The 16,619-nt window shown below is 39.0% G+C and overlaps 1 protein-coding gene across 12 annotated transcripts in view; it reads right to left on the bottom strand.

The window, feature by feature from the left end:
* Positions 1-16,619, bottom strand: part of SLC38A1 (solute carrier family 38 member 1) — an 88,882-nt gene that overhangs the window by 47,998 nt on the left and 24,265 nt on the right. For 11 of the 12 annotated variants that reach the window (XM_003825760.6, XM_003825759.6, XM_063593081.1 and 8 more), the window contains exons 2-3: positions 12,138-12,252; positions 8,606-8,820 (exon numbers count right to left, since the gene is read on the bottom strand). The exons of the other annotated variant lie outside the window; for it this stretch is intronic. In XM_003825760.6, the coding sequence (XP_003825808.1) occupies positions 8,606-8,727 (122 nt within the window). In that variant the 5' untranslated portion in view covers positions 8,728-8,820; positions 12,138-12,252. The remainder of the gene's footprint in view (positions 1-8,605; positions 8,821-12,137; positions 12,253-16,619) is intronic. 12 annotated transcript variants of the gene reach the window in all.

The raw sequence follows: 16,619 nt of genomic DNA, 5'->3' as shown, positions 1-16,619 counted from the left end.
AAAGAAAATGTAGTGTAGATGTATACCACGGAATACTATGTCACCATAAAAAATAATAAAATCATGTCTTTTGCAGCAATGTGGGTAGAGCTGAAGGTCTATATGAAATGACTCAGAAACAGAACATCAAAACCTGAATGTTCTTACTCATAAGTGGGAGCTAAACAACGGGTCCACGTGGACATAGAGAGTGAAATAATAGACACTGGAGACTCCAGAGAAGGGGAAGGTGGGAGGGGGCAAGGGATGAAACACTATCCAATGGGTACAATGTTTACTATTTTAAAAGCCCAAACTTCATCACTATGTATTATATTTGTGTAACACAACTGGACTTGTACCTCCTAAATCTATAAAAATAAAAAATTAAATGAAATTAAAAGTCCATGCATAGGCAAATTGCTGCATATATTAGTAAGATATGTTAAGGATGCTTTTTGGCTCTTCTAGTCTGGAAATTCAATTACCTGATCATGGTTAGAACAAATGACAGTGAATTTTGCATTAATAAATATAAAACCACTTGAACTGGACTAGTTTAATGAAGCAATGATGCATGCCTATTTAAACTGTACATTAGATTTTAATATACTTTTTTCTGAGACAGAGTCTCACTCAGTCACTCAGCCTGCAGTGCAGTTTTGTACAATCTCCACTTCCCAGGCTCAAGTGATTCTAGTGCCTCAGCCTCCCAAGTAGCTGGGATTACAGGTATGCACCACCACGCCCAGCTAATTTTTGTATTTTTAGTAGAGACGTGGTTTTGCTATGCCAGCCAGGCTGGTCTTGAACTCCTGGCCTCCCAAAGTGTTGGGATTACAGGCATAAGCCACCGCACCTGGCCTCATACACTTTTTTCAATGATGCTATATTTCACAATAAAACATTTTTAAATGAAACATATGTATCATTGATGTTGATTTTATTCACTGACGTTTTTCATCTTTATCCAAGGGATCTGGTTCTTTCAGGCATTATTTCTCCAAGTTTGTGTTATTTCAAACAAAATAACCAAAGTTAGGCAATACACTTACTACAGACTTACTCTGGGATTATCACTTGGTATAAGCTATACAATCTGCAGACACTGCTTTTGGCTAGGACCTACTGGGGATCAAAAGGATGTGGAAGAAAAACCTTGGTCTCTTGAAACACAGGAGCTGACATTCGGCCAAGGAGAGACCATACCAGGTAACACCAGTATAGGAACGTCAGGCTGTGCAGATTAAGATGAGGTAAGGAGTCCAGAGAAGGAAAAAACCAGCACAGACTGGGATTAGCCAGAGGAAACTAAAAGACAAAAGCCTGAGAAATAATATAGAATGTTCTTAGCAAGAGATTGACATAATAAAAGCAATATATTTGCAGGCAAACTCTGGTGGTTTTATATAGCATTGCTGCTAATAACTGGTTTGGCTTTTCTTTTGTCGTTAATGTTTTGAATCTTTCCACAGAACTAAGGTTTACAGATCTGGCTGCAGAATGGCAGGGGAAAGCAGCCTTCCCTTTCACACAGGCCGCCCTAAGAAAAGTGGGGACTGGACTTTCCAAAATGAAATTGAGTCAAAATATTTAAGTGTTGTTGTCAAAAGACTGTACAGTGTCCCTTGGTATTTGTAGGGGATTGCTTCTAGGATACCCCTCTCTCTTCTGAGATACTAAAATCCAAGGATGCTCAAGTCCCTAACATAAAATAGTTATAGAATTTGCATATAACCTATGCATATCCTCCTGTATACTTTAAGTCATCTCTAGACTACTTATAATACCTAATACAAATGCTAGGTAAATAGTTGTTATACTATATTTTTAAATTTGCATTTTTTAAATTGTTGTATTGTCAATTTGTGTTTGTTTTCTCAAATATTTTCAATCCTGAGTTAAATCTGCAGTTGCAGAACCCAAGGATATGGGCATCCAAATGTATTTCGTCAAGCTAATTTTATTATTATTATTATTATTATTTTAGAGACAAGTTCTTGCTTTGCTGCCCAAGCTGGAGTGCAGTGACACAATCATAGCTCACTGTAACCTGGAGCTCCTAGGCTCAAGTAATCCTCCTGCCTCAGCCTCCCAATTAGCTGGGACTACGGGCACACACCACCATGCCCAGCTTATCTTTTAAAAAAAATTGTGTAGGGATGGAGTCTTGCTATGTTGCCCACGCTGGTCTCGAACTCCTTGGCTCAAGTGATTCTTCCAACCTCGCCTTCCCAAAGTACTGGGATTACAGGTGTGAGCCACTGTGCTTGACCTAATCTGGCTAATTTTCATAACCAACTCAAGTCTACTAAGTCTATCCAGCAGTTTTCCTTTGCCTTTCTTGTGGAGGGACTTGTTTTCCAGAGAATTTCCATTATATTTAAATTAACAGAAAAGCAAATATTTTCAAACAAACCAAACGAAACACCAATAAACTACCTGTTATGGAAGATCTAAATTCCAGGCCTGGTAACACTCCCCTGGGCTGGTAGCAAAGCATAAGTGAGCAGAGAAGAAAGAGATCCAGGCACTGTGACATGAGGGGGCATTCAGCCAGGTCAAACATTGTACAGTTGAAGCAGATAAAGAATAAGTCCCTGTATGACTGCCAGCTGTTTCCTGCAGAACTTCTGCATAATGAGAATAATGATACTGACAGAGCTATTTTAATGAGTAACCGTTAAATAGCACATTAAAACACATTATTTGTAGAGTGTCTCCTTGATTCTGTCTCTTTCACTCTACTTTCTGCAACAAGACTTAATAGGTTTTCCCAAAAATCTTCACTGCCTCACCCACTGAATTAGCTTCAAGCACAAATTCCTCACCCTGCAATTCCAGGTACTACTTAATTTGATTTTGCCTCAATGTTCCAATCTTAGCCCCCCCTGCTCCTCCTGAGGTGCTGAGGGCTGAGATACAACCAGTGCATTCTGAGAGCAGAGAAGGAAAAACAAGATGGCAGTAGGAATTCACTTTCCCTTGAGGAGGTCCTCTTCCTTCCTCTCAGCCAATCTTTCCCTATCAGTTCAAAACCCTCATCATCCACAAGTCTTCCACACTCTGGTTTGGAATTTTTGGACTGTGACCTACTTATTACTTTATCTGTACCACACTCTGTCAACACTGAACTCATCTTGAATTGTGGTTGTCCAGTGCTGTCTCTCAGCTCCTTCTAATATGTACCTAACCACACATTAGCAACTCAGAGGAGCTCTCCATAAGCTGAATATGCATCTTCTGTTTAGAAATTAGGGAGTAGCTTAAGCTGGAGGGAAATTTAGCTCAATAAGAATGAAGTACTTAAAGCGTCCCTATTCTCTTTATGGTGTTTCAACTTTTTCTTCTCTTTAAGTCTTTACATCTTTGCTTTGTATTTCTTTTTTTCTTTCTTTCTTTCTTTTTTTTTTTTTTTTTTTTTTGTTGAGACGGAGTCTCTCTCTTTCGCCCAGGCCGGACTGCAGTGGCGCTATCTCGGCTCACTGCAAGCTCCGCCTCCTGGGTTCACGCCATTCTCCTGCCTCAGCCTCCCGAGTAGCTGGGACCACAGGCGCCTGCCACCGTACCCGGCTAATTTTTTGTATTTTTAGTAGAGACGGGGTTTCACCGTGTTAGCCAGGATGGTATCGATCTCCTGACCTCGTGATCCGCCCGCCTCGGCCTCCCAAAGTGTTTGCTTTGTATTTCTATGCATTTAAAAAATATATAAAACTAACTAACTTTTTGTAATGGAAAAATTCCATTCAAATACTAGGTCAAGCAGCGTATCACAAGTTTCTGCTATCTCACCATTTAAAAGATGCACTTGCTTGTTAAAAAGCACGACCTCTGGCAATATAGCTGATGTAATATTTCTCTTTATTGACTTTAAATATGCTATGGAAGAAGGTGCCTTTGACATGTTATCTCAGGATGATAAAATATTATTAAAAAAAGAGTTCTCACTGGGTGTGTCTGTACCCATAAAACAGAATTTAATTAACCATTAGGTAGCCAATTGCTCTGTGAACAAACAAAACAAAACAAAACAAACTCTGCAATGGGTGATTGGGTGACCCTGAACAGACAAAGCCTTAAAAAATGATGTAAGCTGTTATACTAAGGTACATTGTGAAGAGAGGCAAGCAACAGAAAGCTGTTATTTAAAACCAGAAACAAATCAACAGTAACAATCTAATTAAGGATGAGTTGTACAACAGAAAGATAATCTTCCTATTTTAATCAGGTTCTTACTAGATTATACTGTTTCCTCTGAGAATTCATAACATAAAAGAGATGAGTGGTTGAACTTAAATGACCTTTCCTACTCCTTTCTCTGAAATGCTAACATTGTATTAAAAAGGAGAATAAAATGAAAGGGAAGAAGCAAGTAACAAAGATATTGGAAAACATGAAAAGGGAGAATTGAAGAAACAGGAATCTAAAGAGAAGAGAAGACTGAGAGGTAAGCAAAGCCTTATTTGACGGACAAATTCCACTGAAAATAGGAAAAAAAGACTTTAATTGTAACAGGAGAAATGAAAGCAAGAGAAGAATTTTCTGACATGAAAATTGAATACAGAAAGAAGCTATGGAATCTTCTTCCCTAAGGTATAGAAAACATAGAAGAAGAGGGATAACTTTTCAAGGGTCCTCTCAAGTGATAAAAATTTAGCCCACAAACTCCAAAAGATATATAAAGACAAGTGGATTCAGGGTGTAGTGACAAGAGTTGCCTCGAATTCTTTTAAAAACAAATCTTAATGAAAAAATCTCAAATTTTGTTAAATAGTTCCTGGGTCATAATAGCAATAAGTATACAGAAAGAACAATAGCAGATAAATATTAAAATACATGCATATTTGTCTGGGTACACCTAGAATAATCTACTAATGTTTCACCAAATTTAAGGTGGCAATAACCAGCAATCATCCAAAACCTAGAGCAATGTCATTGCTTCTTGAGGTGAAGAAGAAAGAAGTGCTTGCCAAAGAAAGGGGACTGCATTTTTACCGATAGACTTTTCTCATACTAAGAGGCTTACTATTGCCAGACACTGTGCCAAGTACTTTACATGGATTTCCTCATTTATTTTCACAATAATTATATGTGGTTGGTATTATTTTTAGCCCCAGTTTGGAAAAATTAAGTAACTTGACCTAAGTTACATTACTATTAACCCATTTATGCCAGGGGTTGCAATTTTTTGTGTGTGAAAAATTAGACCTTGGCAATGACCTTGAGCAGTAGGATATAAATAAGTCCCACAAGCTTAGCGTTCCAATAATGGAACACTAGGCATAAATGGGCTAACTAACCTGTTGTGGCAGGATTTGAATATAAGCAGGCTAAGTGCAGAGCCTATGTTCTTAACCTACAGATAATAGTGCATTAAACATTCCCCAACAATCCCATGAGGAAAGGTATTATTATTATCCCCATCTTAAAGGGATGGGATTGAGGCTCAGAGCACAAGATCAATAAGATCTATGATAGAGCTGGGATTCAATGCAAGTCTAAATCCAAAGCCATGTACTTTACTCTCTCTCTCAGTCAACACATAATTTGTAATGTCCACCCTGTAGACATTACCTAGACACTAGGATAGGCAGTCCACCCTGCCTAGACACTAGGATAGGCAGAAGGAATATAAAGATGATTAAGACAGTCCCTTTTCGCAAGAAGTTCACATTTAGAGGAACAGTCTAGAGCTTTCTACTCAAAGTTTGGTTCATGGATCAGCAGTTATGGGCGTCACCTGGGAATTTGCTAGGAATCAGAATTGCAGGCCCCACCCCAGACTTACAGAATCAGAATCTGCATTTAACAAGGTTTCCAAGTGTTTCATACACACATTAAAACACCAGTTGGCAGCACTGGTCTAATGGATATTTTAAAAGGTATTGCCATTCCAGGTATAGGTTTCTATGACTACAACCCCAAAATTTGGGCATGAAATAAAACAACTGAACTGGAATAATGGCAGATGTCTGAATGCTCAAATGACTCCACTTTTATTTTCAACCAAACTTAAAAGAATAAAAGGTTCTTATTGTATCCAATTGCGAAGTTTCCAGGCAGAGCTATCAGCTAGATGCCAAGTAACACACCATCAATGTTTGTTTTCAACATTTTCTCCAGCTTCCTAAAAGTTCACTGTTTGGGGAGAAGTGGTTTTCTTAGATTCATATAATTGGACCTACCTTTCTCCCACAAATTTGAGAAAGCCGCAGGAAGAATGAGGGGTATTTAGGTGTAGTTTTTGCAGGAATCATGGACTACTAAAATATGCCAATACAGTAAGCCAGATAACCCAGTAGGGACCTTCAATAAAATTGGCAAGGGTCTTTTTCTTTATTAGCTTCATGCTATAACATGTTGTTTTTAATTGTGTTAGAGCGAGAAATGAAGCAAGAGTCATGAACTGAGTCAGAGAAGGAGGGGAAATAAAGAAAAACAAACAAACAAACAAAAACTCATCACACTGCATTTGCAATACAGGAACCAAAAGCCAACAGACCTCCCTCTGTACCAACGCTTGCCCTGGTTGGAGCCTATAGGGAAGTGAGCTCATCCAGGCAAGATGCCTAAGTTGCGGGTGAGAATAGATGTTTCTCCCATCTACTGCAAGTGGTAATCATCTAAAAACTTGACATTTTTAGTAAGTGACACTTTTAAAAATCAAGTTCAGATTCTAAACTGACTATTATAAATGACTCCCACCTTTAAGGCCCTTGAGGTTTGGATTGCTTTGATAATGGATTGCTTTGATAATTTTATAAAACCACAATGGCCTACTTGTGGTGAGAATTCCTTCCACTGTTCAGTGGAGGTCAGCAGGGACTACTGAACTGTCCAGGAGTACAGCACATAAAATGGCCCTGGTAGCATTTAATAGAACTATTAAAGACTAGCTTTTTACCAATGCCCAAGCATTATAACCAGAGGGAGGAGGGTAGAGTAAAAATACACAAATTTTAGACAGACCTGTGTGTACCCTTGGATAAGTTATTTTCTTCCTCTGAACCTTAGTTTCCTTATTTGTAAATGGAAATTTTACATTTTTCTCACTTGCAGAAGAATACTTGTGCATGGCAGTTATTAAGGATATGTGGTAGCTTATGTAAAATACCTGGCACTCAAGAAATGGGTATTATTATTAAGAATTACTCAAAAAAGATGAAAGAAGTAAGTACACTTGAGTCCCATAGTAAGAAACATCACCTAGCACAGTTGACCGTACTTGGATAATAATGAGGAAAAGTGTCTGAGTGGGGGACTTAACCTCTTAAGAACATTTAAAGGAGGAAAAAAGGAGAACATCTGTGTTAATAAATGATGGTAGCTAAATCCTACGCTGGGCTTTTAATCACATACTTTATCAGAATGTAGACTATCAGAAATGATTTCTACAAAGATGCCTGATTAGTTGACATAATGTTCTTATCCTCTTCCATCCCAATTTCCTTTTGACCCTCCCAAAGTATAACATTGTAGGTGTTCTAACAGTCCTGCATATGTCACTCTCTTCTCCTAATCTTTCAGGAGGCTGTGCCGCTAACTCCCAAGCTGGAGGCTTCCTGCTAAGCCACCTAGACAATCAGTGGGTCTAAGAATGCCCCAAATCATTTTTTTAAAAAGACATTTGGTTCTACTCTTGTGATATAAGCAATAAAGACCCAAGGGTTGGAAGGACTTGCCTGAGGACACAGCTAGTGGCTGGGAGCTTCCAGGCCAGCACTCTTCCTACCCTGACCCTCTACTTCTTCCCCATTGCTTCTCTCCTCAGTTGTGGTCGCTTTCCTTCTCTTTTTCTTTTATGTACTATGTCTCTATTATAGTTCCTCACAGAGTCATTTGGGCTCAACCATTATTATTATTTAAAATCCATACTACAAATGATGCTTATAAGGATGACACACTTGTAGTTTAACACAGATTCATTAGCAAATGCAACTTTGACCATTTCTTGATTAAAATATGTACAGATGACTGTAGTACACATTTGGATATGGGATGCAGTGAAATTCCAGTAGTCTGTTTAATTCATAACACAGAGCTTGGTTGGGGTTCAATGTATTCATACATTTTTATTAGTCTCAATTGAAAGATTTTAAAAGATGAATAAATTACTTTCCTATTTGCTTCATCTGCTATTGCAGACTATGCCCAACAGATGTCACATAAGAAATTCAAATTATATCTTCAAATGGAACATAACTTTAGTAATGAATAATTCAACAGAATAACTAAAAACCAGAATAATTTTTAAAACCATTTCTTTTTCTTTACTTTTTTTTTTTTTTCTGAGACAGAGTTTCACTCTGTCATCCAGGCTGTAGTGCAGTGGCATGATCTCGGCTCACTGCAACCTCCGCCTCTCAGGTTCAAGCGATTCTCCTGCCTCAGCCTCCCAAGTAGCTGGGACTACAGGCATGCACCACATGCCTGGCTAATTTTTTGTATTTTTAGTAGAGACGGGGTTTCACCATGTTGGTGGGTTTCACCATGTTGGTCAGGCTGGTCTCGAATTCCTGACCTCAAATGATCCACCCACCTCGGCCTCCCAAAGTGATGGGATTACAGGTGTGAGCCACGAGCCATTTCTTTCACTGGATAGAAATGTTAGTGGAAAAATACTCACCTATTTATCTGACCATTTTCTACTTCGGTGAAATCATTGGAGTCATTGCTAATGTTATCATCCTCGGGCACTGTCATGTTTTGCAACTCAGTTAATTCGAGTCCACTTTTGAAATGCATCATGATTAGAAAGTATCTGTAGTTTGAAAATTAGTCCAAATTTCTCCTGTTCTGAGTGTATTTAGAAGTAGATACCAAAATGGAAGCTTGACACCCCTAAAATATAGCAAAATAAAAAAATAACTAAACATATGAAACGCTACTGATTAAAAATAAATTACCACAAATAAACAAGTAGTTAATTTACTGATTATACAATTTTACATGTTGCTACTAGATGCATTAAAGCAATCTTTGTCTATCAAGTTATGGAGGTGTATCTAAATTTTATGCCTTTTATAGATTTCCTTCCATTTTTAACTATACAGTGAATCATGCCCCATAATCTTACTGATCAGGTTTATAAGAATATCATGTTAGCTGTAGGTAACAGAGACCCCCTTTTATGATATGAAGCAGTGTTGTTGTTGTTCTTTGAGATGGAGTCTCGCTCTTGTTGCCCAGGCTGGAGTGCAATGGCACAGTCTCGGTTCACTGCAACCTCTGCTTCCCTGGTTCAAGCGATTCTCCTGCCTCAGCCTCCCAAGTAGCTGTGATTACAGGCATGCGCCACCAGGCCCGGCAAATTTTTGTATTTTTAGTAGAGACAGGTTTCTCCATGTTGGTCAGGCTGGTCTCGAACTACTGACCTCAGGTGATCCGCCCTCCTCAGCCTCCCAAAGTGTTCAAATTACAGGCGTGAGCCACCGCACCCGGCCTGAAGCAGTGCTTTTAAAATGAAAGTGATTCCGTTATTTTAATGTGTCAGATCGCAGAGCACACACATAGCTGGTACAGACTGCACAGACACAAAAGCACCTTCGGTTTAGCAATCCCAGCTTAAAGAAAAATGCAAATCCTGGGATCAAGCACGCAACCCTGGTAGTCAACCAGTAAACAACAAATTTATGTTTTGAAATTTTGCAAGTAGTGTATCCATCAACTGCAAGAGATTAAATCAATCTCTTCAATGAAATCACTTTATCTCAGGGAATTAGGGAATTAAAAACTCATACTCAAAGGATTTGGTTTAATCCAACTGCTACTATATTACTCATCAGAAATGAAAAACTTCCAGAGTTCACATTTTCTCCCATATGGATGACTGTGGTTTAAGTTTCTGAGGGATCACCCATAGTAAGTAGGGAGGGAGAAAAAGAATTTTGGGGGCACAGCAGCCTCACGAATTAAAAAGCAGATGGCTTGTCTATGGCCATGCCACCCTGAATGTGCCCAATCTTGTCTAAAAAGCAGATGGCCACAGAGGCAAATGCAACTTCAAAAGCAAGGCGTATAATGCATGGGGAGCCTCACCGTGATACTCTCAGCAAAGTGATGGGGACCATGGAATGAAGCAGAATGTCAATGAGCTGGTTTTTTTTTTTTTTTTAATGTCATTAGCAAATCCCCTTGGACAATGTTTTGAATTTTGTCTGATCCTAAATTCCAGAAGATGGCTATAGCCTAGTTAAGGGTCAAACCCCAATGCGCCCAACTAAGTAATATTTCAAGAAGCATCTTACTAATTTCTATTATTTTGAAGACCCACAGAAAGTGCCTTAGAATGATAACTTTTCCAGGTATCCCCCTCTTTTCCTCTTTCCACAGCCAGGCCACACATTATTCTTTTCATTCACACAGTCTCCTATCTAGAATAAAACTTCCCTGGTTTCAGGATCCTGTAATGTGTCATAATATACACATGTTTATAACATCTCAGATTCTAGGAACCTTGTCTTGTCTTCAGGGCAAGGCACCTCCTCAAGAAGGAGGAGAGCCAGGACAGGGAGATTTGACCTCATGACTCCTGGTCTGAGGCTGATTCCTCTAACCACAGTGGTGGTGCTAGAGACTGGCCCATTTCTGATTGTTTCTGGTACCTTCATGCAGTGGTGATGTTTTACCATCTGCCTTATGTTGCAAAAGCTGAAATGAATTAAAATGGTTGAACCCCACTCTTACCCCTTGGCCCTCTTTGATGAAAGCTGTCCAAATGGGCTAGACTGGGTAATTTCTAAAAGTCTTGCCACACTGACTCCCTCTTGTGTGACTACATCCCAGGCTACTGAAGTGATATTACAGGGCTGATAGAAAGTTAATTCAGTGGATGGCATTTCCAATCTGGGTTAAGGAGACTTTTCTCTCTACAAAATGGAAGGAAATAGGGCACCAGACAAAAATTTTCTGTGGTAAGAAAGGATTGACTAATAATAGATCCCGAGTCTACTGTTTAAATTTTCATATTAAAAATACATATGTATGTATATATATGTGAGTGTGTGTATGCATATCACACACACGTGCACGTGTGTAAAACTAGTAAGAAACAGAGAAGAAGGCAAAAGAATGAAAACAACAGATGAAGTCCTGGTCACTAAAATTAGGTCAATATTATGCAAATACTAGTACAAATTAATCACAAAGAATAATTTTTTATTATTATTAAATAACCTCTCTGAAACCTAACTTGTTCTTGAAAATCAAAATGGAAATTGAAGAGAAAAATTAACAAAATTAATGACACCTATCACCAAGGCCACACTTGCAAAAATAGTATCAGTTCAACTTATCATATATTTATTGAGCACTAAGTGATGAAAGGATTGAAAAAGCTTGAAAAATGTTAAATGCAGGGATCTCAGGCAGCTTCATAGAAAAGTCACATTTGGATTGGACCTTGAAATTTTTTTTTCCTAATTCTAAAAGTAATACAATGGCTGGGCATGGTGGCTCATATTTGTAATCTCAACACTTTGGGATGCCCAGGCAGGCAGATCACTTAAGCCCAAGAATTTGAGACAACATGGCAAAACCCCGTCTCTACAAAAAACAAACAACAACAAAAAAACAAAACAACACCAAAAAAAATCAAAACAAAACATTAGCTGGGTGTGTAGCACGTGCCTGTGGTCCCAGCTACTTGAGAGGCTGTGGTGGGAGATCATCTGAGCCTAGGGAGGTCAAAGCTCCACTGAAATGTGATCATGCCACTGTGCTCCAACCTGGGCAACAGAGTGAGACCCTGTCTCAAAAAATAAATAAAAGCAACACATACTCACTGTAGAATCTTTAGAACAGATATTGTAAAAGAAATTCTACCACCCCCAAATGGGCCACTGTTAAGATTTTTCTTCCTTTTCTCTTTTCCTTTCCTTTCTCTAGCTCTAGCTCCTCTTCCTTCTCTTTTTTAAGTTTAGCATTGGTGATTTTAGATTGTTTTTAGCCTACTTTTTTCATTGAGTATCATATTGTAAGCATTTTGAAGAACAGAAGTGATTATTCTAAAAAATATTAGTTATTTATTAATAAATACTAATTTATTAAAAAATAAATGAATAAATGAATGAATTAATTAACTAATATAGGTTTGGTAGAAAAGTTAGAAAATACAATTTTTCAAATGGAATAAAATGAGCAAAAAGAAAAAAGTTCACCTGTTAGCTCAGCAAGCAGAGACGATCACTCTATATATATTGTTGTATGACCTTCCAGGGTTTTTCTATGCACATAGATATAGTGCCTGGCACACAGTAGACACTCAATAAATATCTGTCAAATGAAAGAATGAGCACAAATAAAAAATATATACACATTTACAAAAATGGAAATTATACCAAACATTGAGTTTTTAAAACATTTTTTTCACTTAACAAGATATCATTTCCTATCCTGAGTTATGTCAGTAAGCACAGGTCTACACCATTACTGTTGATACTTGGTTAACTCTGCCAGAAATTGACATCTAACTGGTTATTGCTGGACATTCAGACTGCTTGGTGGAGAGAAGACTGACAGATGGAGATGGGGCCTGAGCTGAGACTTCTCAGTGGAGGGAGAACATGGTCAACGGCACAGAGGCAGGAAGTGCAGATTGAGTTCAAGAAACAAAGAACTATAGTTTCACTGAAAAATAGAAATAATCATCAGGCTATACGATTAATTAAAAGGCAGACTAGGGTCATCATGTGAAGATCTTGGTGTTAACACAACCGTAATTACTATCTGTCAACATTTATAATAGGTTATGAATTACAATTTATTTAGCACAGAACATTTCTGATCCTTACCACAACCTTGTGAGGTACTTAAGGAAGGCATCAATTTCTTGTTATGCTTATTGGTACAATTTATTAATAGTACCAATGTAAAATACATAATCTTGCTATTTATACTGCATGGCGTTATAGATCAAAGGAGAGGATACACAAAGAAACTTATCTGGCCTTAAGTCACTTAGAGCCTATTTAACCAAGCAAGACCAACCCATCTAAAATGACACTGTACCTCAAAACAATTGCATGATATAGACTAAACTACATGGCAGAACGAAGAATAAGTCTGGTTCAGAGACACACATACCTACACAGTGCATACATGCATGAAGGAGGGAAGGAAGCAAGGAAGGAAAGAAGAAAGGGAAGTAGAATGGTGGAGAAATCAATGAGGCCAGGAGAGATCAGGTAAGTCTTAATTTAATAAAGAGATAGGACCTGAACTGTGTCTAACAATAGGTAATATTAGATTGGGGGAGAGAGAAGACTTTCCTTGTACCGAAGACAGTACTGGCAGCCTAATTGCTAACACTTTGTGCTGGATTGGTCCACTCAATATTTGTTCCCACCTCTTTTTAGTCCAGTTCTATAAAGGATAGAAAGTTGAAAACTACATTTCCCACACTCCCTTGCAGCTAGGTTTCTAGATATAATTTAGATTCCACCAATGGGAGAGTGGTGGTGGCCAGAGCAAGGCATCCACTTTACTGGTACCATTCTAGCAGGTGCTGCAGCAGCAGGTAGCCCTGGAGCCAACAGTTGTGGCTATGATTCTTGATCATCAGATTTGGCTCAAGTGATGTGTTCCTCTAGCATGCACTTGAGATAATGGTTTCCTGATTTCCAGACTTCCTGAAGGAGGCACAGATAGCATTTAACCTTAGCAAGCCAGTTGAATGTGTTATGTTAATTATTCCTAGAGGCCCAGCCTAGAGCCTGCACTGCCAGTAATTTTAACAAATTTTTAGGCACTGAATTCCCTGTATTAAATCTGTTTTCCTTAGCATAAACAGATCTCTATTAAATGAAACTAAACCCTGACTGATATCCTTAATTTTATTTCTCCCTTAAAATTTTTTTTATTACTGGAAATTTTAAACACATGGTAAAAGTAGACAATGGTATAATGAACTCCCATATACCAACTTCAATTATCAATTCAGGCCTGTCTTGTTAGATTTTTTTATGCCCACCATCACCTGGAATTATTTTGCAGCAGGTCCTTGATAACATATCATCTATAAATATTTCAGCAAGAATCTCTAAAAGGCAAGAACTTCCTTCTTAAACAATACCACTGCATCACTATCAAACCCAAAAAATAACAAAAATTGGGTAGCACTACATATCTTGCCACATACACTTAATTCTAAAACTTGTTATGAATCATCATTGGTTTTTTATTGTGAAGAACTAATATAATCAGACCTCTGCTAGCTCAATTATATAAGCTAGGTCAGTGATTTTGAGAAAGTATTAGTAGACATTTCTCCAAAGAATACACAAAAAAGGCCACAAGTATGTGAAAAGGTGCTCAACATTATTAACTGTCAGGGTAATGCAAATCCATACTGCAATGAGCTATCACCTCACAGCTCTTAGGACAGCCATTATCAAAAGTCAAGAGATAACAAGTGTTGGCAAGGGTATGGAGAAAAGGAAATCTTTGTACACTGTTGGAGGGAAGGTAGTTTGGTGCGCCATTATAGAAAACAGTATGGAGGTTCCTAACAAAATTAAAAGTAGAACTTTACTGTTTCATATAACACAGTAATCCCACTTCTGGATATATACCCAAAGAAAATGAAATCACCACCTCATAAAGACATGTGCGCTGAGCCTGGGGAGGTCAAGACTCCACTGAGCTGTGATCATGCCACTATGCTCCAACCTGGGTAACAGAGTGAGACCCTGTCTCAAAAAATAAATAAAAGTACCACATACTCACTGTAGAATCTTCAGAACAGATATTGTAAAAGAAATTCTACCACCCCCAAATGGGCCACTGTTGAGATTTTTCTTTCTTTTTTATTTTTATTTCCTTTCTCTAGCTCTAGTCCCTCTTCCTTCTCTTTTTAAATTTAGCATTGGTGATTTTAGATTGTTTTTAGCCTACTTTTTAAATTGTGTATTGTATTGTAAGCATTTTCAAGAACAGAAGAGAATCTTTTAAAAAATATTATTTCTTGATCTCTGTCACGGTCCGTTCAAAGAGGGCCAAATAGGAACAGCTCCCTTCTGCAGCTCCCAGCGTGAACAAAGCAGAAGACAGGTGATTTCTGCATTTCCAACTGAGGTACCTGGTTCATCTCATTGGGACTGGTTGGACAGTGGGTACAGCCCACAGAGGGTGAGGCGAAGCAGGGCGGGGTGTTGCCTCACTCAGGAAGTGCAAGGGGTCTGGGAATTTCCCTCGTCAGGCCAAGGGAAGCCGTGACAGACTGTACATGGAAAAACAGGACATTCCCACTCAAATACTGCGCTTTTCCAAAGGTCTTAGCAAACAGCAAACCAGGAGATTGTATCCTGCGCCTGGATCGGCAGGTCCCATGCCCACAGAACCTTGCTCGCTGCTAGTGCAGCAGTCTGAGATTGACTTGCCAGGCAGCAACCTGGCAGCGGAAGGGGTGTCCGCCATTTCTGAGGCTTGAATAGATAAACAAAGCAGCCAAGGAAGCTCGAACTGGGTGGAGCCCACCACAGCGGAGCAAGGCTTGCTGTCTCTATAGACCCCACCTCTGGGGGCAGAGCATAGCTGAAGAAAAGGCAGCAGAAACTTCTGCAGACTTAAACGTACCTGTCTGACAGCTCTGAAGAGAGCAGTGGTTCTCCCAGCATGATGTTTGAGCTCTGAGAACAGACAGACTGCCTCCTCAAGTGGGTCCCTGACCCCCGTTTAGCCTAACTGGGAGACACCTCCTAGTAGGGGCTGACTGACACCTCATACAAGCAGGAGCCCCTCTTGGACGAAGCTTCCAGAGGAAGGATCAGGCAGCAATATTTGCTGTTCTGCAATATTTGCTGTTCTGCAGCCTCCACTGGTGATACCTGGGCAAACAGGGTCTGGAAAGAACCTCCAGCAAATTCCAACAGACCTGCAGCTGAGGGACCTGACTGTTAAAAGGAAAACTAATAAACAGAGGGGAATAGCATCAACATCAACAAAAAGGACATCCACACCAAAACCCCATCTGTAGGTCACCAATATCAAAGACCAAAGGTAGATAAAACCACAAAGATGGGGAAAAAACGGAGGAGAAAAGCTGAAAATTCTAAAAACCAGAGCGCCTCTTCTCCTCCAAAGGATGGCGACTCCTCGCCAGCAATGGAACAAAGCTGGACGGAGAATGAGTTTGACAAGTTGGCCGAAGTAGGCTTCAGAAGGTCGGTAATAACAAACTTCTCCAAGCTAAAGGAGGATGTTCTATCCCATCACAAGGAAGCTAAAAACCTTGAAAAAACATTAGATGAATGGCTAACTAAAATAAACAGTGTAGAGAAGACCACAAATGACCTGATGGAGCTGAAAACCATGGCACGAGAACTATGTGATGTATGCACAAGCTTCAACAGCCAATTCGATCAAGTGGAAGAAAGGGTATCAGTGATTGAAGACCAAATTAATGAAATAAAGTGAGAAGAGAAGTTTAGAGGAAAAACAGAAAAAAGAAATGAACAAAGCCTCCAAGAAATATGGGACTATGTGAAGAGACCAAATCTACGTTTGACTGGTGTACGTGAAAGTGACGGGGAAAATGAAACAAAGTTAGAAAACACTCTTCAGGATATTGTTCAGGAGAACTTCCACAACCTAGCATGGCAGGCCAACACTCAAATTTAGGAAATACAGAGAACACCACAAAG

The sequence above is a fragment of the Pan paniscus genome, chromosome 10 (assembly GCF_029289425.2).
Source record: "Pan paniscus chromosome 10, NHGRI_mPanPan1-v2.0_pri, whole genome shotgun sequence".
NCBI classification, from domain to species: domain Eukaryota; kingdom Metazoa; phylum Chordata; class Mammalia; order Primates; family Hominidae; genus Pan; species Pan paniscus.
Note: the sequence above shows the minus strand (reverse complement) of the source record. Positions and strands in the feature narration are given on the sequence as shown.